Raw genomic sequence first — 24,753 nt, forward strand, 5'->3', positions numbered from 1 at the left:
GAGTTTCTTCCATCATCTCTTCGGGGGAAAATATATACTTTTAACAGTGACCGTCCCCCCGGAAATTTGAGTCCGCCCCCCCCCCCCCAGAAAATTTCAAGTGTTTTCCCGGAGAAAAAAGTCTGGGAGAAACACTGTACTTAATACTTGTAGATTTGCAGAACTTACATGCACAGGACGATCCAGATACTTGGATTTAAATAACCTATTTGAACCCGAAAAGATAAAAATTTGGATAAAAACACAACCATTTGATAAAAATCTGGACTGTTAAATGAGTAGGCCAGAATCTATGGCGTCTAGTTATAAAAACAAGCGGTTCGAAATATGAAGCGGCAATCGGTTTTGTTTTTAATGTAAATATTAATCAAACCCAATCGAAAACAAAACTAATATAAAAAAAATAACTGGAGCGAAAACAATTTAATTTTTAAAATTGTTAATTAAATATTTTATCTTTGAAAGGTTTGAGTATTGTCGGGTTTAAAATCAAGCGAGATGCGGTTTCAGAATTGCGGTATTTCGAAAGACAAAATTAATTAGGAATTTAAATAAGCGAAAAGATTTTTTAAAAATAATTGAAATGAGTGTAATTTCAGTGTTTCGTCTCCAGTACGATTTGAAGTCCAAAGGGAATTAATCAAGGACAGCAGTGATGACGAAATAACAAAATTAAGTGGTGTCTCACTTATAAATTTTGATCAAGGAAAAATCGAATGTTGTATATATTGTAAAATTTATAAATATATATAAAGTACATTATAAATTGTTGCTAATGACTGCGAGCCTAGCTGTGAAATTAGGATTTAGGCTCATCCATTTTTAAAATCATGCTAATTGACGATTTTTACCTCCCATCGTCATAAAAAATAAATTCCCAACCAAAAAAAATGACGTTACACTACAACCTCATAAACATTGCAGCTCATGTTGTTTAAAACATTGATTTAATTGTAACTTATTTTCTTATCTCGGTCAACATACTATTATAGTTTACAGTCATTCAAAAAACGCGAAACAACGGTTCCAATTCCGTTACTAAATAAGGCTACTTTTTAAAACGCAAAAGTGTTTTGTCAAACGTTATGACCCCGATTCTCTCTTTCTTCACACATCGTCAAGAAATTCCGAACTCCCTCTCGGATTTTAGTGTTACTTCTTTTTGGACGACCAATTAGGCGGCACATGTATATGTATACATACATATATATATATATATATATATATATATATATATATATATATATATATATATATATATATATATGTATATATATATATATGTATATATATATATCTTGTGATATTGAAACGATCGTGTACTGGTTCCAACACACGGTCAGCCTAACCGATACATTGTGCTTGCCATTAGGCTGATTTTAATAAGCAGACTATCATAATAGTATGCGACTTCATTGTCGAGTAGTAGTAGAGCGGATGGTATCAAGCTCAATGTACTAGACACGAGTCAGCGATTAACATTCTCTCGGCATAGTCCAGACCACTCGAGTTTTTTTTTTTTCTATACACCTGGATTAAATATACGTAGACTCGTTTTTACCAACAGACCCTTAGGCTAGGGCGGGAAATTTAAATGTATTCTTCATTAATTATGTTCGTAACTATTATTTGGCGGTGTGTGGACAAAGAGATAATTGTCTGCCTCTGTAATTGACTTTGTTTCTTTTAGACTTCTCATGTGAAAAGAGAGGGGGGGGGGGGGGGGGGGCGGCTACGATCACAACCTTAAAAAAATATTTTTATAATTTATTTTTAAAATATCTGATTTAGCCAGTGTCCACCCCCCCCCCCCTTCTGTTTTTGTTAGAAGTCCCTCCCTCTGGAAATTTCATGTACCGCCCCACCCACCCTTTTATCCACCCCCCTCGGAGAAAAAAATACCCAGCTCCCCACCCCCGTGTCTACGCCACAGAACTGACCCTGCCAAGTTCACTGTGTCACGGACTAAAGTTGCCTAACGTTAACTGATGACGGGCTGGCGTTGATAAAGGGAGGAAACAAACAACCGTATTGCGTCACAGTTATAACAAATAACAGCGGTGGTTTTTACAAGAAGAAATTATATCCTGATTTTTTTAATTAAACGAATCACGTTTCATGGGTTTGTCGCTTTCTGGTTTAATTAATTCATGAAATTAAGTTTCAAATTAAAAAAAAAAAAAAAAAAAAAAAAAAACCCAATACGGAAGACTTTATTTTGGGTTCATAAATATTTAATTGTTGGTTTAAAATAATTCCAAATTTAAAGGTTGAAATTGAAAACAGGTATACGTTTCGCTGTCCTGAAGCTCGGTTTATGTAAACATTTTGTAGATGTTACCCCCTTAGCCCATAACAAGTTTCCCAAATTTTACTTAACTGGCTATTGTATATGAAGTCCACAGGTGTACTAGATGATGCTCATGGTGATACGTTTTAAACCTAGCAAAGCTTACGTTCTTTTCATACTTAAACAAACAAAGGATTATATTATTCAGTAAGGTGCTGATTTATCCTCGTGTTTAAACAGTTTTATGTTTCAGTGACAAGCAACACATTGCTTAATTTTATGATAAAAATCTTTAAATGATTGGACTTACAATGGAAAAAATACGTAACACATGACTAATTTAGGATACAAATCTTAAATTGATTTGATCTACAATGGAGACCATATTTAAAAGTGAAATGAATGCTCAAGATGTTACAAGTTTTATTTTAGAGAACATAAACTGGTTTAATTAATTGCTTACGCTTACTGTCAAGTTCAGCTTTAAATTAAAAAAAAATCATCATAACCTGATTTGCGATATCTTTATCAAGATTAGTGTTGTTCAGATGTTGTAGCTATAAAATATATCTTATACCATTCACAATTTGCTGTTTTTTATCTTTGTCCAGCATTTAGGTAAACAATGCCTTGGCGCGGCAGCTACACCACTACTTTTCTTCTACTTGTTTGTTCCCACGTTACGATCGCCATCTTTATGGTAGGCCAACAGGGTCAGATGTCATCAAAATCCTACTCTGATGTTCAAAAAGAGGGCCACGGTAACGTGGGGGAAGATGAGCTCTCATCAAGTGAAGGAGATGGGGAGTTGGACTCTGCTGAAATTGAAGAATGGCGGAAACGAATTAAAATGTACGGAGCTTGGCTTGATGAGTTAAATGCTCAGTATATGAAAAGCAAACCAAAGTTATTTTCTAGGTTATCAAGAGGTAGACTCGGTCGGATGCCTTTGGCGTATGGCAAAAGAAGTAGCATGATGGTTGATTCGCCAGAGTTTCAGCGCGTCGTTAGAAACAAGCTGAACAGGATGCCGTTAACTTTTGGGAAAAGATGGCAAAACGGTGAACCATACTTAGATGATATTATCTCTAGGCTGATAACGAACAATGGTGCATTATCACGTCAGGTTATTTCTAAATTGGAAAACACAAATGAAAATTTAAACACACATTTAGAAACTCCTGAAGAACCTTTTTCAAGATACGCTAGGGCTAGGCTTACACGAATGCCTTTAACGTTTGGTAAGAGAAGCTTTGATAATTTCTACAGAGAAGTTAGATCAAGAATGAACCGTATGCCACTAACCTATGGGAAGAGATCTGAAATTAGACCTAGCGACGACTTTGAAGAAAACGACCACACGTCCCTCAATATTTTAGCAGAAGAACGTGCCAATAATCCAAACTCAGATGAGTATCAGATGTATTTAGACAATCTAAACCAACAACTTCAAGAACCAGTCACATTTAACGATAGACAAGAACAAGACGAAAATGAAAACACGTTGGTTAACTCTATGTCTCCTTATGAACCCTTGATCAGAGTTCGGAGGTCAAGGCTGGCGCGAATGCCGGCTGCCTTCGGGAAACGAGACCGCACGGCCTTCCCCACGCCATCATACAACTACCCCGAAACCACCAACGACTTAACTGCTGAAAAACTCCTCGTAGAGACAAGGTCAAGGATGCACCGTATGCCCATGGCTTTTGGCAAAAGGCACCGCACGGCCCCCGTCTACGCCAAGCGTTATAGACTAGACCGCATGCCCATGAGTTTCGGCAAAAGGACAGCTCCAGATAACAGCGACACGGCCGACTCTGGAATTAGATTTGGAAGCTTCACTGATGATGTTGACTTAGACAGGTGAGTGCTCTACATACGCCTTGTTGGTAGTCGTATATTCCACATAAAACATGAATATGTAGACCTGTATGTCTGTTAGAGCGTTGGACATCTATTTATGTTTACCCTCGAAAAAAGCAATCCCACCCACCTACCCCCGCCCTATCGGCTGAACTTCAAAAGAACATTTGCGACATACTTTACACAACACACTTACACACTTATACACACACACATACACACACTCATACACACACATAATACATATATATATATATATATATATATATATATATATATATATATATATATATATATATATATATATGTATATATATATATATATATATTCAATTTAATGACCTTAAAAGAAGCAGGAAATTTACCAAGTTGTATGAAGACCTGTCGTCTTTATCGAACGCAAGTACCTCTGTCAACAGCCTGTTTTATCAATGTAGACAGATAGGCAAACAATGTAACCTTTAGCGGCGGTCATTGGGATCGATGCTCTAATATTGATACAAAGGGTGACAGCGATCTGTTGAATCTTCACAACTACCTGGGATCGATGCATCAAAAAAACACCTCGTCACGCACTGTGTGGTTGTCGTGTTTTGATAACAGAAATAGTTTTATTGAGTTGTGGTTTGAGAAGAAACAAGTCTGAAATGTGAATTTGAGACAAAACAATTATGTGCCTATTTGAAGAGCTTTGCGTTTGGCTGTTAGCTGAAGGTCTTGAGTTCGAATCTCGCTTCGGACTTGTGACTGTAGAAAGTCTTTGAGTCCACTCAGCTCTGATGAATACCTGATCCATTGGGGAAAGTTACTTGTGGAATAGCCGCGAAATTATAATCAGTAAACATATACTTAGAATAACACTTTTCACAAGTGGGGAATAGGCATACAATACGTAAATCTTCTTGTGGAACTGTTAAAGAAGAAGAGTTACATTGTTTCTTTAATAATGTTAGGGAGTTTGTGGAGGCGAAGTAATGACTATAATTTTTTTTTATTATAATGGTATTAACAGTAGGTCCAGAAGTCTTTTTTTAAAATGACCATTATTTAAAACAAAATGTCAACATTTACACATTTCAATACCAATAATATAGTAGTAAAATAGCATTTGAAAATGTAGAATAAGGAAATAATGTTTGGAAAAAAAAATCGTAGTTAAGAATAAGAAAAGAATGAGAAATGCCGCTCTGAATCAGCTTAGTATTTCATGAATTAGATTCTTTTAGTTTAGTTTTGAATACAGTGTCGTTTAAAGAAAGTTGTATTCTGTTAGGAAGACTGATCCAAAAATTGGCACCAGAGTAGACGAAGCTATGTTTCAGGAGACGTTAGTGCTGGCATTATAATTTAGCGGGATTTTATCTGTCTAAACAGGATTAGTCTGTATGTTTTAAGTGTTGTATACTGCAAGCTATATTGATATGGCAAGCATTTGTTTGGTAGGAAATGTTAAACCCACGATGTAATGTATTACTACGCCGCTCTTCCTTGTGTAATAGTTTATTTTTCTAGATATCACTCCCATCTTCCCTCCCCCCTCCCTAAGAAGTTTTTTTTAAAATAAAAAACCGCAAGTGCGAAAGATAGCAAAAAAATATGTTAATGTCGTTTGGTAAAACTATTTAACCATTGTACAGCAATTTTATGTATCTCTAGGCCGCCGTTGCCTGTGAAACAATTTTATGTTTCTAGATATCTATCTCATCCCACCCCTCGTACATTCTAAAACTTGTTTTTTCCCATTAAAAAGGCAAGTAAGAAAGACTACCAATAGAGATATGTAAATGTTGTTTGGTAGAACTATTTAACCTTCGTACAGCGATGTAATGTATCACTACGCCGATGTTGCCTGTGTAAAAATTTATGTTTCTAGATATCTCTCCCATCTCCACCCCCCCCCCTCCTACGCCCTGAAACATGTTTTTCCCCATCAAAAAAACCGCAAGTGAGAAAGACAGCTTAGCTAGAACGATAACTCGACATTAACAATCACGCACACATTGGCGTCATTAGAACGTGGCTACAGCACGCGACGAGGGAGCTCAAACGACGACCTGTGGAGACTTGCCAATGATGGGTTAATTTTTATGGTCGTAAGGGAAAACGTTTGTAGGCTTGAGTTTTGATAAGTGTTTATTGGTCAGTGGCGTAGGCAAGGGGGGTGTTGGGGGGGGGGTTATAACCCCTCCCATGGACCCCTATATATATATATATATATATATATATATATATATAAAATAAATAAATAAATCATATATATATATATATATATGTATAAATAAATAAATAAATAAATAAATAAATAAATAAATAAATAAATAAATAAATAAATATATATATATATATATATATATATATATATATATATATATATATATATATATATATATATATATATATATATAGGATTGTATACGTATGGAAACATTTTTGAACCCCTCCTATGACCAATTCCTGGCTACGCCACTGGTGTTGGTTTTAGGTGTAGTAAACATTTGTAGGGTTACGACAGGTAAATATTTATTGTCCCTATCTTATGTATGAAAACAGTTCTAGTCACCAAGTCTAGTGAATTGGACGGCGTGGCCTAGCGTTAAAGAGCTAGACAGATAACCCACTAACCCGAGAGTGTCGAGTTCAAATCCGGGTTCAAATCGATGGAGCGTTCCTGAGTTCATCCAGCTCTGATGGGTACCTAACGTATGTTACGGAAAAACAAGCAGCTAGGCGTTTCTGACCACACTATCCCTTCATATGCCGAGGTCTCTGAAGCAGATTAACTCTACTTCATCTGCACCATGTGTCTTTGAGCACCAACAGGAAATGATGACGAAGTCTTGTAAACATTTATAGTCCCTAATATTATGAAAATTGTGTACTCCGCAAGTCTAGTAAACCTTTTTTTTAAACATTTTTAGTCCCCAAGTCTATGAGGTAAACATGTATGATCCTTAAATTTAGTAAAATTATGCAGGCCTAAAGGCTGGTAAGCTTTTGTTGTCCTTATGTTCGATAACTATTTTTAGTTTAAATGGTATACATTTTTAGTTCCTAAATTTAGTAAAATTGTGTGGGCACAAAGTCTGGTAAACTTTATTGATATCCCTACGTTTAGTATACATTTGTAGGCACTAAGCTTGGTTAATATTATATGATGTATGTTTTGTAAACATTTGTAAGGCCTACGTCCGGTAACCCTTTCTAGTCCTTAAGTTTTGCAACGATTTTGTGTAATATACAAGCTTTAAATGCTCGTGCGTCTTTTTATTTTAGAGAGCTTTATCGCTTCTAGTCCATCCGCACACCTCATGATTTATTTTTACTTTGGACAAGCTATCATATTGGCTGTTTGATAAACTCTACTGCCTATTTGTATGGTTCCCAGAAAAATACGCCAACGGAATGCCGCGCCACGGAAAATGCGCAAACAGAAAAATGCTCAAATACAAAATATCCTAATATATAAAATCCCATGTGCGTACTTATCTCTCTCTCTCTCTCTCTGTTCGCAACATTTTTAGGCGATGTGACCAGTATGTTCAGCGATATACGGAGAACTTAAAGATACAGACTTTTGTTGAAAATAATATGATGGATGTTATAAATGTATAAACTAAATTTTATTTAAAGCAGTGAAATAAAAATAAGGGCATATTCGAATGTAGAAACACTAATAATTTTTCTTCTTCTTCTTTGTTCTTAATTTTAGTGTTGGAAGGAATCCCCCTCCAGCACAATTAAAGATACGTGTCAACTGGTTATGTGCCATTGAGGCCTGCTTTTCTTTTTGGATTTGCTTCCATAGTCTTTGTCCAACCAAGGTAGCAGTTGTTTGATTTTGGAGTTGTCTCTCCTAGAAGAGTGGCTGTCCCACAGCTATCGAGCCTCATCTGCTCGAGGTTTCGAACTCGAGACTTTTCGGTTTAGCAACCATGAGCTTTACCGACTCGACCACGCCAAGCCCTGCTAATAGTGTTAATAATTTGGTTTTTCTAATAGGTATTGGTAGCCTATGTTATTTTAATTGTGTCGAATTTTTAGCTATTTAGTTATTTCTTTGCTTCGTCACTAATATCGTTCAACACATTGCGTTTAGACCAATAACTTTTTTTTAATAAAATATTTTTCTCAAACAAGTAAAACATTAAAATATATAGGTCTATAATTCACGTGTAACGGGTACCGACAGCTAGTTGATACTAATACACTTTAATTTTGTCATAATTCGTGGAAAGTTTGTCATTATACTACATTGTACATGCGGTAATTATTTGCTATTGTCTATAAATATTAAATTCTAGAAAACAACAGTGCTATTGCGCAATTTTTTTTGTCTGCAGTTTGCAGTTGCGCAGTTTTTCTTTTGCGCATCTTTCCATTCACTTTTTTTTGTATACCGTTCAGGCTTCTAGGTCAGTGTGTTGAACTTGGCATTTTTTTTTTACTGTACACGATTCCATGCTTAAAAATTTACACACAATAGCATTTGGTCGTCCTGTGAATGTCTCATTGAAGCACTTAACCTGTCTTCACAATAAGTCTTATGTTGATTCGTCTCTCACCATCGTGTTTATACAGTCCAGCACCGGCACAATGCGCTGGGACCACAGCTAAACGCATGCGGCAGCAAACCTTCGAGTCTGACAGTTCCGGCATTGTGTCCGGCTTAATTACCCTTGGTCAACACTACATGGGTGTCAAGTGTTATTTGTTTTCATAGAGAAGGCTGTCATGTAGTTCAAATAAATACGACCATAGGACAATGAGCTCAGTTGTGTGTGTATGTGTGTGTGTGGGGGGGGGGGGGTGGGAAGGAGAGGGGAGAAAGGGGTGGTTATGAAGCTAAGGTGTTTAAAAAAAAGTACATTCTCAGCTATCAGAAATTTTTGTTTATAAAATAAAACGTATGAAACGTTGGTTTGCAATATAGTTTAAGGTATGTGTTTAAGTTTCAGTAAGGCATTATGTATGGGACGGAGTAGTCGATGGTAGAGCATACGACTGTTAAATCGAAAGACACGAGTTCGAATCCGGGTTCAAGTACGTAGAACGTCTCTGAGGCGACCCAGCTCTTATGGGTACACAACTAGGTGAAGTAAAGGCGGCTGGGCATAGTGCCTTCATATGCTGAGGACACTGGTGAACTGTAAATCACTTGTCTTATGGACTGTCAGGTTCGAAAAGGAACTTTACTTTTGGGCAGTATGTGGTTATTATAGGAGGGTGAATAAGAGATGCCGAGGTTAAAATATGATAAACCACGTGACAGCATGTATGTATTACCTATAAGTTATAAATAAAATCATAGATGATACTGTCCAAAAATGGGAACCTATACTCGTGAAATCAATAAATTATCGATTAACCGAATATTAATTTCAAGAAGATATGGCGGACAGATGAAGAATGATGAATAGTAACGCTAAATATTCTTGATTTTCATGCATCAAGTAAGCTTTACATTTTTTCCATACGTGCGTTTTTTAATCTTTTCAACGGAGATCATTTTCAGTCAGTCAGATTTCTGTGTACATGTTATATGATGCTGTGCTTTTGTCATTTAAGTCATATAAAATACTAGCTTCCGTTTTTGTTATTTCAAGTGATTTACCCCCCCCCCCCCCCCCACACCACCCACCTATTTACTGAACAAACCACTCTTTAGTAAATAGTAACGTATGAAGGATAAAGGTTGATTCCTGAATGGGCGAGAATATCTTGTTAGGATGCCAATATCATTTAAAATAGAAGAGTATTACCTAAGCGAAATGCCATTAATCTTCGCCTTTTGTAACCTGTTTACATAAGCAAACTTTGACGAAGATCTATGTCACATTTTCCTGAGTATAACCACATAAAAAAGAGAACACTTTAAATGCACGTATTGTGATGTTGTTATTTGTTTCTTCTGTAGATTTGAATCACAGCATAAAGAAGACACGACAAAAATGGCCTCCGACACAATTACGTCACAAACAAGGTGACATGCTGATTTTTAGGTAGGTCTAATACATCTATAGTTACATCAACAGTGTTTCTTCCAGACTTTTTTCTCGGGGGGGGGGGGGGTGGGGCACTTGAGCATTTTATATTTTCGGGAGGTACAAGTCTATAGTTTCTATATAAATTCCATTTTGTTCGGTGCGGGGGGGGGGGGGGGTAGGGTAGAGGGTGGATGCGGTAGACTTTCTTCGGAAGGTGGGAGAGGGGGGGGAAGAGACTCATGGAAAAAGCTCTTTACATCACTGGTAAAGTATTTTTAGGTAGGTGTTACATTATCATATACACATAAGTCACTTGTAAGGTAGGAAGGATGATATTGGTGGAGGGGGGGGGGGTGGATAAGCCCATGAACACCACACAATTTATACATAGACCTATTACGGAGAAATTATTTTTTTTATATAAAATGACCCCCCTCCCCCCACTCTCTCACTCTTGCACAAAAGAAATGTGCATCGTATACGAAACTGTAAATCAATAGACATATCAGAACCACATATACTAGCAACGTATACATTTTCTTTTATATTTGATTATCTACCGATCCCTCTCAACCGACCTCCTGCGAGTTAGATATAGCCTCGAAGGTCTGTTTGATAATATTGTCTTCAAAAAGCCAAGCTTTTGATTTTATTTGCTTTCATAAAGTAGCTTTTTTTTCTTCTAAAAATATCATTATATCACGCACTTTCTATAGCACATCTTAGATAGAAAATCGGTGTAACATATGAATTGCTATAAAAACAATCTATTATCATTAACTAATTGACCTATAATTATAAATCAGAATGTTTATTTACATTCGTGCAAATGTAGTTTTCTTTTAATGCTCACACTAGTTATACGCTAATTCTCAGGGTAGGAAGACCCGGTGACACCCCAGTACCCACCCTAGAATTCTAGTGTAGACGCCTATGATTATAGTTATGTTAGATTTACTACTGCACTGTGTAAAACGCGGAAAACCATAACAACTTATTTCTGTAATAATGAACAAGGAAGTTAATTAGCTCTAACAAAAGTAATCATGTTTTTCGATAAGGAAGTTTATCATTTATTCTTTATTGTCTGTTTTACAATACTGCTCTTAACTGAACCCACCCCATCCCACCCCATCCCCCTCCCCACACGTACGTACGTTTAACCCTACTTGTATTGTTATATTGTTTTTCATGTTGTATAATGTTATATCGTTTCACTACCGTGTCACTATTTCGAAATGTTTTAATGGCTAGGTTTATTTTATGCATATGTCAAGAGAGCGCGATTTTATAAGGCGATTGAGACATGGTAGGTTTAGAGGGTGGGAAGAACGTGTGTGTGGGGGGAGTGGGGCGGTTGATAAAATAATATAGTATAGGTTAGTGGGGAAGTAGTGTGTCGATAGAACGTGTGCTTGCTAACCAGATGGTCACGGGTTGATGTCACGACCAAGCTGCCATGAAGAATGAAAAGCCTGGTAGAAAAAAAAAACAACTGTCAATGTATACGTTAAATGCTTATTTCGTCACCTTGATTTTACCTAAATAGTATATTTTCGGTTGGAAAGTGGGGTTGGGGGTGGGGGCGTCATGTTCTGTTTAACACTCTTCTATTTTACACTGACAACCCAACGACCGATTCTTAAGCCTTGGTGAATTGTGTTTTGTTTTGTCCTACCAGTGGTGTTATTGATTCGGCATGGTCGAGTAGTAGAGCTCCCAACTGCTAGCCAAAATTCTCGAGTTCAGATCCCTGGCTTGAGTTTATAAAACGTCCATGATTATACTCTGATGGGTACCGAACCCACATAAGGAAACGAAGGCGGCTGGACATAATGCTAACCACAGTATCCACTTTGTATGAGAAGGTCATTAAAAACAGATTTGATTTCATCTGCTACATGTGTCTTGTGCACTTACGGGAAAGATGTTGATTATGATTACTTTTGTTTGTTAGCTTCTAGATTAACTTTATTAGTTTATTAGAGCAAATATTTTTTTACACGTCAAGTCGCATTTAAATGATGCTCTATTTTAAAGTCAAACATCGAGTACTTTTAAATGTACAGATTTTCCAAACATTTTTAGTCCCATGTCTCTGAAGGTGAATATGCGTTGGTTAAAAAATATTATTAAACAACTTTCCCATCGTTCACGTATAGACTCTAGTAGATAATCAGGAGCTTTTCCGAAAGAAAGGGTAAACTCATTTTTAAAAAAAATGTAGCTTTTAAGTTTTGATTATTGACTCCAGAGGTCCACTAGCTGTGTACACGGCTGCAACAAGAAGCCCGGGGAATTTTAAGTGGAGCCCCCTATCCCAGATTTGAATTTTGATTGTGCATTTGTCGCTCTTTAAATTCGATTTTACGCCTTGGTATGTAGGAAGGAGATGGTAAAGTGGAGAAATAACAACACATTGTTTAAAAAAAAAAAACATTAATAGGGATAATACTACAGCACCGAGATGTTTGACTAGGGTCCCACCCAGATATTTTACTAGGGTCCCACCCAGATATTTTACTAGGGGCCCACCCATATATTTTACTAGGGGCCCACCCAGATATTTTACTAGGGGCCCACCCAGATATTTTACTAGGGGCCCACCCAGATATTTTACTAGGGGCCCACCCAGATATTTTACTAGGGGCCCACCCAGATATTTTACTAGGGGCCCACCCATATATTTTACTAGGGGCCCACCCAGATATTTTCCTTGGGGGCCGCCCAGATATTCCTCTGGGGCCCACCCAGATATTTTCCTTGGGGGCCGCCCAGATATTCCTCTGGGGCCCACCGAGATGTTTGACTAGGGGCCCACCCATATATTTTTCGGGGTAACCACCGGGGTTTTTATCCGATAGACCGACGGGCCAGTCCACCCCTGATTGACCCTCTCTGTGAATGCATATCTACCTCTACAGCTCTAAGCACCTGATGCCCTATACCTGCCTTAAAAAAAATTCTTCTCCTATAAAGATCGATCTCTTATCCCTGTTATGACGTCAGTGGTGTACGTCACACGTACGGTAAAAAAAAGTCTCACGTGGGTGTTTCTCGTGGGTGGTGGAAGGGGGGAAAAACGGAAGTAGATTTTTATTTTGATCGTTGCCATTAGCGATATAATTGGTTTGCACGTGGAATCATAGGATCAATAATAATAGCTGTTATAATTAGCAAATAATTATCGTCGTTTTTAGTTTGTGTTTTGTTATTCAAAACAAATTATGTACTAACATTTATCAATAAAATGTTATATTTGCATAGAATATATAGAGACGTATAGCATCAAAATAATAATTATATTTAATAAATTTGTATAATTTATTAGCTAAATTGTTCAACTTTTTGCAAAGGCAGATGATTTATATTGTTTTATAGCTTTATGTTGGTAGAAAATATATATTTATTTATTGGTCTAGTCTCTCTAGGTTTGTATATTTATATTTACAACCCCAATCCACATTTATACTGCAAGAAACACCATGCAGGGGAGGTAAACAACGCAAAAAAAAATCAATTTCTTTCGTGGAATGTTTGATTTGATTAGACCGCCAGTTACCGCCCTTTACTGAAGTCTTATACAAGGACTGGCCTGACATTTTGCAAATCATCTCTGTCTCATACACAAACACAGGGCTCATGATTGGCTCTTACATTCAGTTGTTCAAACACGCTGGATGACAGGAGAAAAAAAAATACAACCATACAGGTTGGGAGTGTTAGTGTACATGCGAAATGTGGTGAGAGTTGTGTACTGCATTTGATGGTAAAAAAAATGTCAAGGACGATTGTGAACATTTTTTTTTAATTTTCCGATGCAATGTGATGCTAGTGTTTGTAGAGGTGAGGAAGTAGAGTTTATGTTTCCGTGATGTAAGCGTTAAAATGTTTTGATTTACGAGGCGTCACATAAACTCGAGTCATGAACCCCAATTGAGGCGTCACACAAACTCGAGTCAGATACCCAATAGAAGAGTCACTAAAGTTCGAGTCAAATATCAACATAGGCGCCACACAAACAAAGGTGTAGCGAACTATTTCTGTACCTAGGTCGAACTATCAATTTTGCACCCCTCCCCAAATTTGACCTATGTCTTGTTATTCGCGTAGGTAAAAAGGCACCCCCACCCTCTCATTTGGATAGGTCGGGACGCTTTTTACAAGTCACTTTGCCTTGTTACTTGGTGTCTCACACTTGATATATAAAATAATTAAGCAAGTCTGTAATACCAGGTAGCAGTCTATATTCTTTACTTCGACTGTATTTATTTCAGTAATGAGCTTTTTATATTGTTATCTACCGCTTTTGACGCACACTTGGGTCGGCGTCCGAAGCGGTCGCCCCAGCCGCCATCTCCTAGCTACGCCACTGCACACAAAGTCGAATAAGGTACTAGCAAGGCGTCCATAAACTAACAACATATTCAATCCAATAAATATTTCCATGACAAAAGAGTAAAACAAAAACAATTTACATTTCGCATGACTTTTTGAGATCATAACGCGGGTTTTTAAACGATAAAATTAAAAAAATATTACCATTCTTACACATATGTAAAACAGAATCAACATCAGAGACTTTGGTTGAAAGTTATGCCCCTTTCATAGGCTGAACTCTTTCATCTCCCTTGAGTATTGGACTCTATACCATGCAAATATCCTGTTAGATGGAGTAGATAGTTGGAACTTTGTGTGATCTAGATGGAATCGATGTGCGATTGATCTCTTCATCTAAGGATCATACGAGTACACATTGAATACATGCGTAAGGCGTTGGTTTAAAAGGTGGATGGTAATGAAAATGTGATTATAAATAATGGGGGTAAATAGAGTTTTAAAACAAGATTGTGGCAGGGTTGAAAATACACTGTTTAGCCTAACACGTTAGATGGAGCTATAGGGAGGCATAAAGATGTATATTTAAGCTGTGTGTCGTCTCGGTTTTGTGCAGGTACACATTACACGAGCGTGTAGACCAGTGAAGTTGTATGAAGTATTATAGGAACTAAAATTAGCATATAGATACACACACTTGCTCACACACGCACGTAAACTCACACAAACACACGCACACACACATATTGATATATAGCACTGATAAAAACACACAAAAGCAATGCATACGTTACGTTTATATATATATATATATATACATATACATATATATATATATATATATATATATATATATATATATATATATATATATATATTTAAATATATTAGATATATAGCCTATTTAGTAATACATAAATATGCCCTATTTGGTAATATAACTATAGCATACACAGTATTATACCAACATAGCCTATATATATATATATATATTTATATATATATATATATATATATATATATATATATGTATGTATATATATATATATATATATATATATATATATATATATATATATATATATATATATATATATATATATATATATATAGTAAATTATTTATTTATAGCATCATCCATTCTATAATGTCTTGTTGTGCAAATTACTAACAAATCTACCTATTCTGATGAGTAAATCTAGACACTGCGCAATACTATTTCTATTGCTACATTATAGCAATGTCAACAACAGAGAACTCATTATTTATTCACCACGACCAAAAGCTCTGCATTTAGTGTAGAAACTCGTGGCGCCTTTACGACTTTGATCTAGTCTATTTTAGTCTACTGTCAGGGTGTTTGTGTTGTAAGACCCGACGCCAACATACGCATTAGGTTTATAATCCCTGCAACAAACAGGTCTCGTGATAGGGTGGTTTTGTCATCTCTTAGTATCGTCACTTTAATCTTATAATTGATTGTCAGCTTAAGAAAGGAAGAAAGACGTGTTTTTATTGTAATGTTATTTTCATCGGAAATACCTAAAAAAAAAGTAAAGATTAAGTTGAGTTGATCCTGAATGTGAACTAAGTGTTCGTCATTCTCTTCATGTGTCTGTTTGCTTTGAAACTGGGGATTAAAAATTAGAATTGTCCATTCAGAAAAGATATTAGTTAATCCCTTAAAACGGTGCTATATTGCACGTCGTTACACAATGTTGAGCGTATTAATATTTCATGATGCAAGGTATGTGGGTGGTCTGGGCACAAATACAAAATGATGTATGAGTTTGTGCTGTATATCTATATGCAGCATATTATATATATATATATATATATATATATATATATATATATATATATATATATATATATATATAATATGTATATTTAAATATATGTTAGTATTGTTGATACACGTACGTGCTTGTTTTTGAGCAATAATTGTTTTAATTAATACAAAAAAATTCCTTGCTCTCCTTTCAAATAAAGTTAACAAGTTAGCTTGAGTCTCATGGAATGTAGGTGTCGTATTAACTATGAATACAACCAAATAGTGGCACAAAGGGCGAACGTCCTAGAGAACAGTTGTCAATGATAAGCCTTTCACTGAGCAGCACTGAGGAAAAAAAAATAACATTTAAGCCAATCAATGCCGGTAATTAATATATCGATTTTTTTTAAAACTTCGAAGTGCTCAAATATTGATATTATGAAATCAATACGTTATACCCGATGATTCTTCAGTTATTTAATTATTTCCAGCGCTTGATTTTTGAAGTTTCATCTTTGTCATCACATTTTGACATCTTGTTAATGCTAAAAATACGTTTTTGTTTAACCTGACGAGTGTATGGAAAAAAATATTTAAGGGACATAACTCAATGAACTCCGTTTCATTTAGTGCAAAATGTTGATATTTTTCTTTCCATCTTACGTTGTTTGGGCAGCTATGGGGTCAGAACACGTCACTCGATTTTAAATGATCCACATCAGACTCGGCATAAAAAAAAAAGCCAATCCAACAACCCCTCCTAAAATGACGTCACATTTAAGTTTACAACCCCTCAAAGTTGCATTTTTGTCTTTTATTTTAATTTAAATTTATTCCTTTTTATACATTGTTTAGTTTGTCAACTCGATGAACATGAAGTATTTTAATAGAATTTCTATCAAAATGTATTAAAATACTTTTCTAAAACGGCCATTTTAAAAAATGCAAATGTGTGACGTCACGCCAGAAGCGTAGCGAGGGGGGGGGGGGGGCGGGGGTGCGGATTGCACCGGGTGACACCATTTAGGGGGGTGACATCAAGGCAAAAAATAGCAAAAAAAATTGAGGGGGGGGGTGCAAATCGAAAGTTTGAGGGGGGGGGGGGGGTGCAAATCAAAAGTTTGAGGGGGGGGGGGGGGGAGGGGAGGTGCAAATCGCAAATTCAAAAGTTTGTCCCGGGAAGGGTCGCTACGCCTCTGGGGGGGGGAGTGACACCATAAAGTGCCGCACCGGGTGACACCCGACCTCGCTACGCCACTGCGTCACGCTTTATGAATTCCCCCTCCCCTTCATCACACATCGTAACAAAATTACGAAACCTCCTCTCCCCCATGAGTGTGACGTCAATTATGGTTCGATCGAACCCTATGGGTTCGGGACGTCAGTATCAGGGCTTCGGTGGAGGTAAAGACACACACCTGACTCATATGATTTGCGATCGGATTCTTTCAGTGTTCTCAGATGAACGTGTTTTATCCTGTAAAGTTAAATTTAAAATAAATAAGAGTGAGCGGGAAGAACATACAGCACATATATTAGGAATCTGGGTACCGTTTTAGCTTCTTTTACAGTAAGTTAAGATACAATATAGAGAATGGCATTGAACCAGTTCGACTCTTGAAGGCACCGGAATAATTTTTAAAAATTCGTGTTCATCATCATCATCATCATCATCATCTTTTCCAGTTCGTGCCGCAGACACACGGGGTAGATAAAGTAGAGATCATCTGTTTCAGTGACCAGGCATATGAAGGGATATAACGGTATAAAGGGATAAAACGTGAGGTACCCATTTTGGGCTGGGTGGACTCAGAGACGTTCTACTTTATTGAACTCGGATTCGTGTTCACTGCATTCAAAACTTTCCTCATAAATACTTGATTTTTATTTTTTGTATCACAATAATACTAATTCGATGCATTTGTCATTCATATTTAAGACAACTGAAAAATAAAAAAAAATAAACCGGTAGTGATCTCCCCTAAACTTTCTCGAATATTCTTATATAAAACAACAGGGGATGGTAACTGGGGATATAGTTATGATTTTTAATCCATTTTAAATACTGAAACTTTTAAAAATAGAATAGAATCTCAGTAAAAATCAATTGCGCACCAAGCGAACGCCTAATAAAGGTGTGTATAATAGTGCGCAATAGTATTAGTACTTAATAAATTTACATTAGTTTTTTGAGAAATCGGAAGTAGCGTAAATTACTACTTCCGGTCAACGGAAATTACTCAAAATTTATCAGAAGGTAGAGAATTAGATCTTTTACTTACATGTGAAATTTCATTTATCTATCTGAAATAGTACTCAAGTTATAGGCTTTTGAAAAATTCAAAGTAGAAAAAGTACCACTTCCGGTTATCGGAAATCGCTCAAAAGTTGATACGGATCTACGATTTTGATATAATACTTATATATGAAATTTCATCAACCTAGCTGTAACGGTACTCAAGTTATCGTGTTTACACACGGACACACAGACACACACACAGACACACACACACAGACATACGGACAAGATTGCAAAATTATGTTTTTCCGTGTCAGTGAGGTGTAAAACGTCGAGATTTGTAAAAATCTCGATTTTTTTTTTTGCACGATTACAATACTTTCTCTATACTACGTATATACGAGAAAGTAAAAAAAAACAACCTTTTAATTTTGGTTCCTACATCGTCACATGGTAATATAATTTAAATGTAAACACATTAGCATTTAATAGGCCATGCTGACGATTTGTGTTTACATTTAAAATGTACCGGAAGTGGGGCATAAAGGAAAAAAGTGTGGTCCCCATTTAGTAACAGCCAATCAAAGTTTGTCTTAGTTATTGTCACTCGTCAGCTGAAGATGTCGTTTGGGTATATGTCGGGATATATCGGGATATGTCAGTATATGTCAGTATATGTCAGTGTGTCAGTATATGTCAGTACAATTGCAGCCTCCAAGTAAAAAAAAACAACATTGTTAAGTTTTCTGGATTTGCACAATTTATTACATCTTTTTAAAAAAAGATTGACATTTCTAATTTTGTAAGGTTAAATTCAAATATTTTAAAAGTGTAAAGTTTACCCAGACGATGAGATGTAGGCTACACAAATACATGTTTTTACATTCTGCAATTAAATGATATTTTGTTATCACAGACCCTTAAAACGATGATATTTTGCTATTAGTGATCTAGCGGTAGAGAGCTGGACTGCTAACCCGTAAGTCTCGATTTCGAATCCGGGTTCAAGTCAGTAGACCATCCCTGAGTCCACCCAACTCTGATGGGTACCTAACTCACGATAGGGAAAGTAAAGGCGGCTGGGCATAGTGCTGACCACACTATCTCTTCATATGCCGAGGTCACAGAAACAACTAAACTCTACTTCACTTACCCTATAGACCGTCAGGTTTGAAAAGGGAACTTTAACTTTACTATATGATAGTATGCTATCACAGATACAGGTATATTTTTACCCCATTAAATGATCATATTGTGTTATCACGGGTATGATGTTAACCCATTACATCATATTTTGTTACTACGTGTATTTTGTAACCCAATAAAATTATATTTTCATATTTTTTTTTAATCACAAGAAGGCCTATATTGTTACCCAATAATTAAATGATATTTTTTTATCATCGATATTTGTCACCCCATTAAACGATGATCTTTTGTTATTACCCAAGTATTGTTACTCCTAGCTAGTATAGCACTAGTGCGGATCTCGATACATTTAGCTCAGTTGTAAAGCCGCACTCCCCATTACGCTAGGGTTTACCATGGACTATATGCTCAAACAACAAACACTTGATACGAGCTAACGTTGGCTCAGCACAAATATCTATTCCAACATAACAGATAGATCTTTGTCTCTAGTTATTAATAATTCAACGTTACGAAATGAAACTGTTTTATTCTTTTCCAATTGTTTTTTTTCAAACTTCGGATTAATTTCTCATGTAAGTTCAGGGTTTTTATAACAATAATTAAAAAAAATAAAATAAAAAATATATTTTTATGTATACTCTGGTCATTGCCCTCGCTTATAAAACAAAACTCAATTCGCCTTAACGCATTTAAAGTTGTAGAATAAACATTCTTTTTTTTTTGTTATTACCGTTTCGTTTTATCACATATTCGCGTAAACTAGGATTTTTTAAAAGGGTTATTAAACATTGAGATGTACCCTAAGAAGCATTAGGCTTACATCTATTTATAGTTCATCTTATCGATACCCTGCGATCGTGCTTAAAGAGAAGCAGATACGACATAAAGAAAAATATGTGGGATTCTATACATAGAAATACTCGAATCACTTGAACAGCTCAGACGCAGTAATTAGCTCCTAATGTCTACGTCTAGAGAAAATCTGTTACAATAGAGGTTCTGTCCCATACATATTTATACATAAATACATGATATATATATATATATATATATATATATATATATATATATATATATATATATATATATATATATATATATATATATATATATATATATATATATATATATATATATACATGTAAACTTATTCGAACACCCATTAATATTTTGCACGTGACAAAGTCACAGAAAAAATTACAAAATGTTAAGAAATATTGATTTAATTGAATTGTAAAATCCTATTCGTTAATAAATGAGGCTAGTGATTTAATAACACTTATACACTAAATTTACAAAGGCATTGTGCTTTACAGTACCACTGTATATGTTGTATATTTAAATATATTTTCATATCTATAAGGTAATAGCTACCTTTTTGAACCTGCGATCCATGGACCAGGTGAAGTAGTGTTCACCTGTTTCTGTTGCCTGGGAAAATGAAGGGGTAGTGAGTTCAGGACTATGTTATTTTTAAGTATCCCATACATCTCTTAGATATCTTTTGCACGTTTTGATTAGTATCTTAAATATCTTCTATAGGCCTATATAGTATTTATCTCTTCTGTATCTTTTATATCTGTTACCATCACTTTTCTTTTTTTTGTTCCTTGCGCAAGATAGGGCATCTGTCAAAGCTTACACCTCCCCACGCTCTCCGGCCACTCTTTTCAGCTGTTCCCAATCAGTGTTTCTTCTAGAATTTTTTTTCTCCAGGGAGGGGGGGATCCGATATTTTAGGGGTGTGTGGGAGGGCGGACTACATTTTCCGGAGGGGTGGGGGGGACGGACACTGGTAAAAGTATATATTTTCTATGTACATTTCGTTTCCTTCGGGTGGGGCGGGAGGGGGGAGCAGTTATCTTTCTTCGGGGAGGGTGTGGGGGTGGCGGTGGGGGATGGGGTAGGACCTCCCCCCCTCCTCCATGAACTCTGTTCCCAGTTCCTTCCCATCCTTTCGGCCTCCTCGAGCAAGCTACGTCGCCATTTTGTCTTCATGGGTTGACCCCTGCGTATCTTGACCTGGGGTTCCACTCTAGTTATATGTCTGTTATACATGTTATATATTTTTATATATGTTGTATAACTCTTACCTGAAGAAAATTATAGTCGAATTGCAATAACTTTAAACATTACTGCCACCACAAATCTATTGACGTTGAGTAGAAGTGGCTAAGTAAATATAACAAAGACCATATTTTGTAGATCAGTCAACGCTTTGTCGTTTAACGAAAACATCTAAGGTAAATACAGTAACGGTACTACTTCCAAACCTGACAGTCAATGGGGCAATTGCTGTTTCTGTGACCTCGGCATATGAAGGGATAATGTAGTCAGCACTATGCCCAGCCGCCTTTACTTTCCCTAAAGTGTGTTAGGTACCCATCAGAGCTGAGTGGACTCAGGGACGTCTACTTACTTGAACCAGGATTTGAACTATTTTGTTGTAGTGAGTCGGATAAAATTACTTCAATTTGTAATACGATTTCAGCAGCTTTATTGAAAAACAGACAGAGTTGATTTCGTTATCGTTACTGTTTATTATACCATTGAGAAAGGCACGATTTTTTTATGAACACTAAGCAGGAAATGAAAAGTTGATTATTGAAGTTCATCTCCTAAACCACACAGACGATATTGACAAAAAAAATATATCATCACATAATCTAAAATGCACTTCATTTTCAATACCTCGTTTTTTTCCCCTCCCGAACTTAATTTTATTTTAAACTCAAAACGGATGAAGTTTCGATTCAAAGAGAGCGCGAGAAATTATAACAAAAATATCCCAAGCATAAAAACCGTGTTTTCCACATTGTATTTCATCATGCCGTGACGTCACATCACGAGCCGAGTGACGATGGGTATCGACAGCGCCAAAATTGCCGAGATGGAATTTGTTTTTTCCGTATTAATGCATACTCTCCACTCCGCCTCTTCGATGCCGATGAATGGGCTCTTAGCTGTAACTGTTGTTAACAAGAAAAGACAACTACTTTACACTTGGCCCGGAGAAATATCTTTTACATGCTAGAAATATTTGGGTAGAGACCGCTTTTTAGATGCGTCCTTTGTAATAATGTTTGTAAAGATGTTGATGTATAGATGCGTATGTGTAGTTTATGTGCATTTTATGTGTAGGCTATGTGTAAGTTAAGTGCAGGATATATGACGTTCGCTCTGTATATAGCCTACTATACGTACGTTATTTGTGTGTTAAGTGTATGCTATGTATGTGCAATGTGTATGCTGTGTGCGGTATGTGTGTATATGCGTATGTGTATGCGTGAGCGTGAGAGTGTGCGCTTGCGAGTGATAGTGCTCCAGCACGTGCTTGTACATGTGCGTTTGCTTATGCGTGTATATACATGTGTATATGTACATGCAAGCCCATGTGCAAATACATATACACGTGCATGTGTATAGGTGGTAATTGTATGTGTGTGTATCTATCCAACTGGTTATATGTATGCGCATGGGACGGAGTGGTCTAGCGGTAGTCTCGAGTTCGAATCCGGGTTCAAGTTAGTAGACCGTCCCTGAGTCCACCCAACTCTGATGGGTACATAACTCACGTCAAGGAAAGTAAAGGCGGCTGGGCATAGTGCTGGCCACACTATCTCTTCATATTATTATGCCGATGTCACAGAAACAAGTGAACTCTTCTTCACTTGCCCCATAGACCGTCAGGTTTGAAAGGGAAAGTTTACTTATGCGCATGGATATGTACATACATAAATACTTTAAACAAATATTCAAATGAAACAGTAGATCTAGAGCACGGGGCATATATGGGGTGAAATGTATACAATTAAAATTGTTTATTTTCTAAAAAAATCATTATCTTTATCTGGTTAGATGAGGGGTTATAACAAACTGAAAATATTATAGATATGGATAGACTAAATTTATTTAATTGTATTATTAACATTGATCACAGCTGTCTAAAGGAAATAACGTCCATAAAATGTTGGGAGTAAAAGCAGGGAATATTGTATTGCAATGGATTTAGTTGTATCGCGTTAATCTTGTTTGATAAAATGAGTATTATGGTGTTCGTGAATGTATGATTTGTTTTGACGTTGGAAAGGTGAGATATGTAGGGATCGGAATGGTGGGGGGATTAGGGGTCGGATAGGTTGCAGGGGGTCGAAAAAGTTGGGAAACATGGAGTCGGGTGAAAAGGACTACGTAAACTCTAAATGAGCTTAGAAGGTCAATTCAGACATAATGTTATTATATATATATAGATTTATATATATTTATTTATGTAAGCTCATGAAATCTATGAATCAATTAAAATTCATCTTTACATTTTATTTATTTCAGGAACTGCTTGTATGTGTACGAGATGGAACAGCCTTTTTTATCTAGACCTTCACAAGAGGCTGATAGAAAATCCTCCTACTGAGCTAATTTTATTTTGCCAAAAATAAAAGAAATTATAACCATATTTTCATTTTAAATTGTCAGTTTTTATACAGTTTCGTCTGTAGAGGAAATATTTAAAAAATTGCTTTTAATAAATTCAGCCCTGAAATTTATTTTAAATATTGTTAATTAAACTTTAAATTTAGAATTTTGAAATTTTTTTTTTTTTTTTTTTTTACATTTTTTTTTGTTGTTGTTGTAAAGTGCACAACTTGACAAGGATAAAAAGGATAAGTTTTCAAAGTGTTGGCAAAGTGTGTCAGCCACAACGAATAAACTGGTACTAGTATTAATGATATCTGACATAGACTCTTTCGAAAATAGGAGGCTGTTACCCTCAGTTGCATATCAGTTCTAGTGTTATGGTCAGGAATCATGGTTATGGATATGTTGCTACTAGGTTTAGGGACTAGGTTAGGGATAGGGTTAGCAGAAATTCCGGCATAGCTTTAGACTTGTAGCGTTAGATAACACCAAGGATTTCGGCAACGTCAAATTAACGTATACTAAACGTGTATTAAAAATAGGTCGACACAAATAATGTCGGGAAAATAAGGCTTGCACATCTATCTATATATATAATTCTCCTCTTCGAGCCGTTAGAAAACAAGCTGCAAACGCTCTCCCTACCTCCCCACCCCTACATGGTTTTAGTGAGCTGTGTTCACTCTAAATGTTTACA

The 24,753-nt window shown here is 36.2% G+C and overlaps 1 protein-coding gene across 1 annotated transcript in view; it reads left to right on the forward strand.

Moving 5' to 3' along the window:
- The window catches only part of LOC131935596 (uncharacterized), a 36,424-nt gene extending 12,258 nt beyond the window's left edge, over positions 1-24,166 (forward strand). Inside the window, exons 2-4 of the mRNA XM_059292084.1 lie at positions 2,902-4,153; positions 10,068-10,152; positions 23,970-24,166. Of these exons, the coding sequence (XP_059148067.1) occupies positions 2,916-4,153; positions 10,068-10,137 (1,308 nt within the window). The 5' untranslated portion in view covers positions 2,902-2,915 and the 3' untranslated portion in view covers positions 10,138-10,152; positions 23,970-24,166. The remainder of the gene's footprint in view (positions 1-2,901; positions 4,154-10,067; positions 10,153-23,969) is intronic.
- The last annotated feature ends 587 nt before the right edge of the window (positions 24,167-24,753 follow it).

The sequence above is a fragment of the Physella acuta genome, unplaced genomic scaffold (assembly GCF_028476545.2).
Source record: "Physella acuta isolate Inbredline_101_S28 unplaced genomic scaffold, ASM2847654v3 ptg000150l, whole genome shotgun sequence".
NCBI classification, from domain to species: domain Eukaryota; kingdom Metazoa; phylum Mollusca; class Gastropoda; family Physidae; genus Physella; species Physella acuta.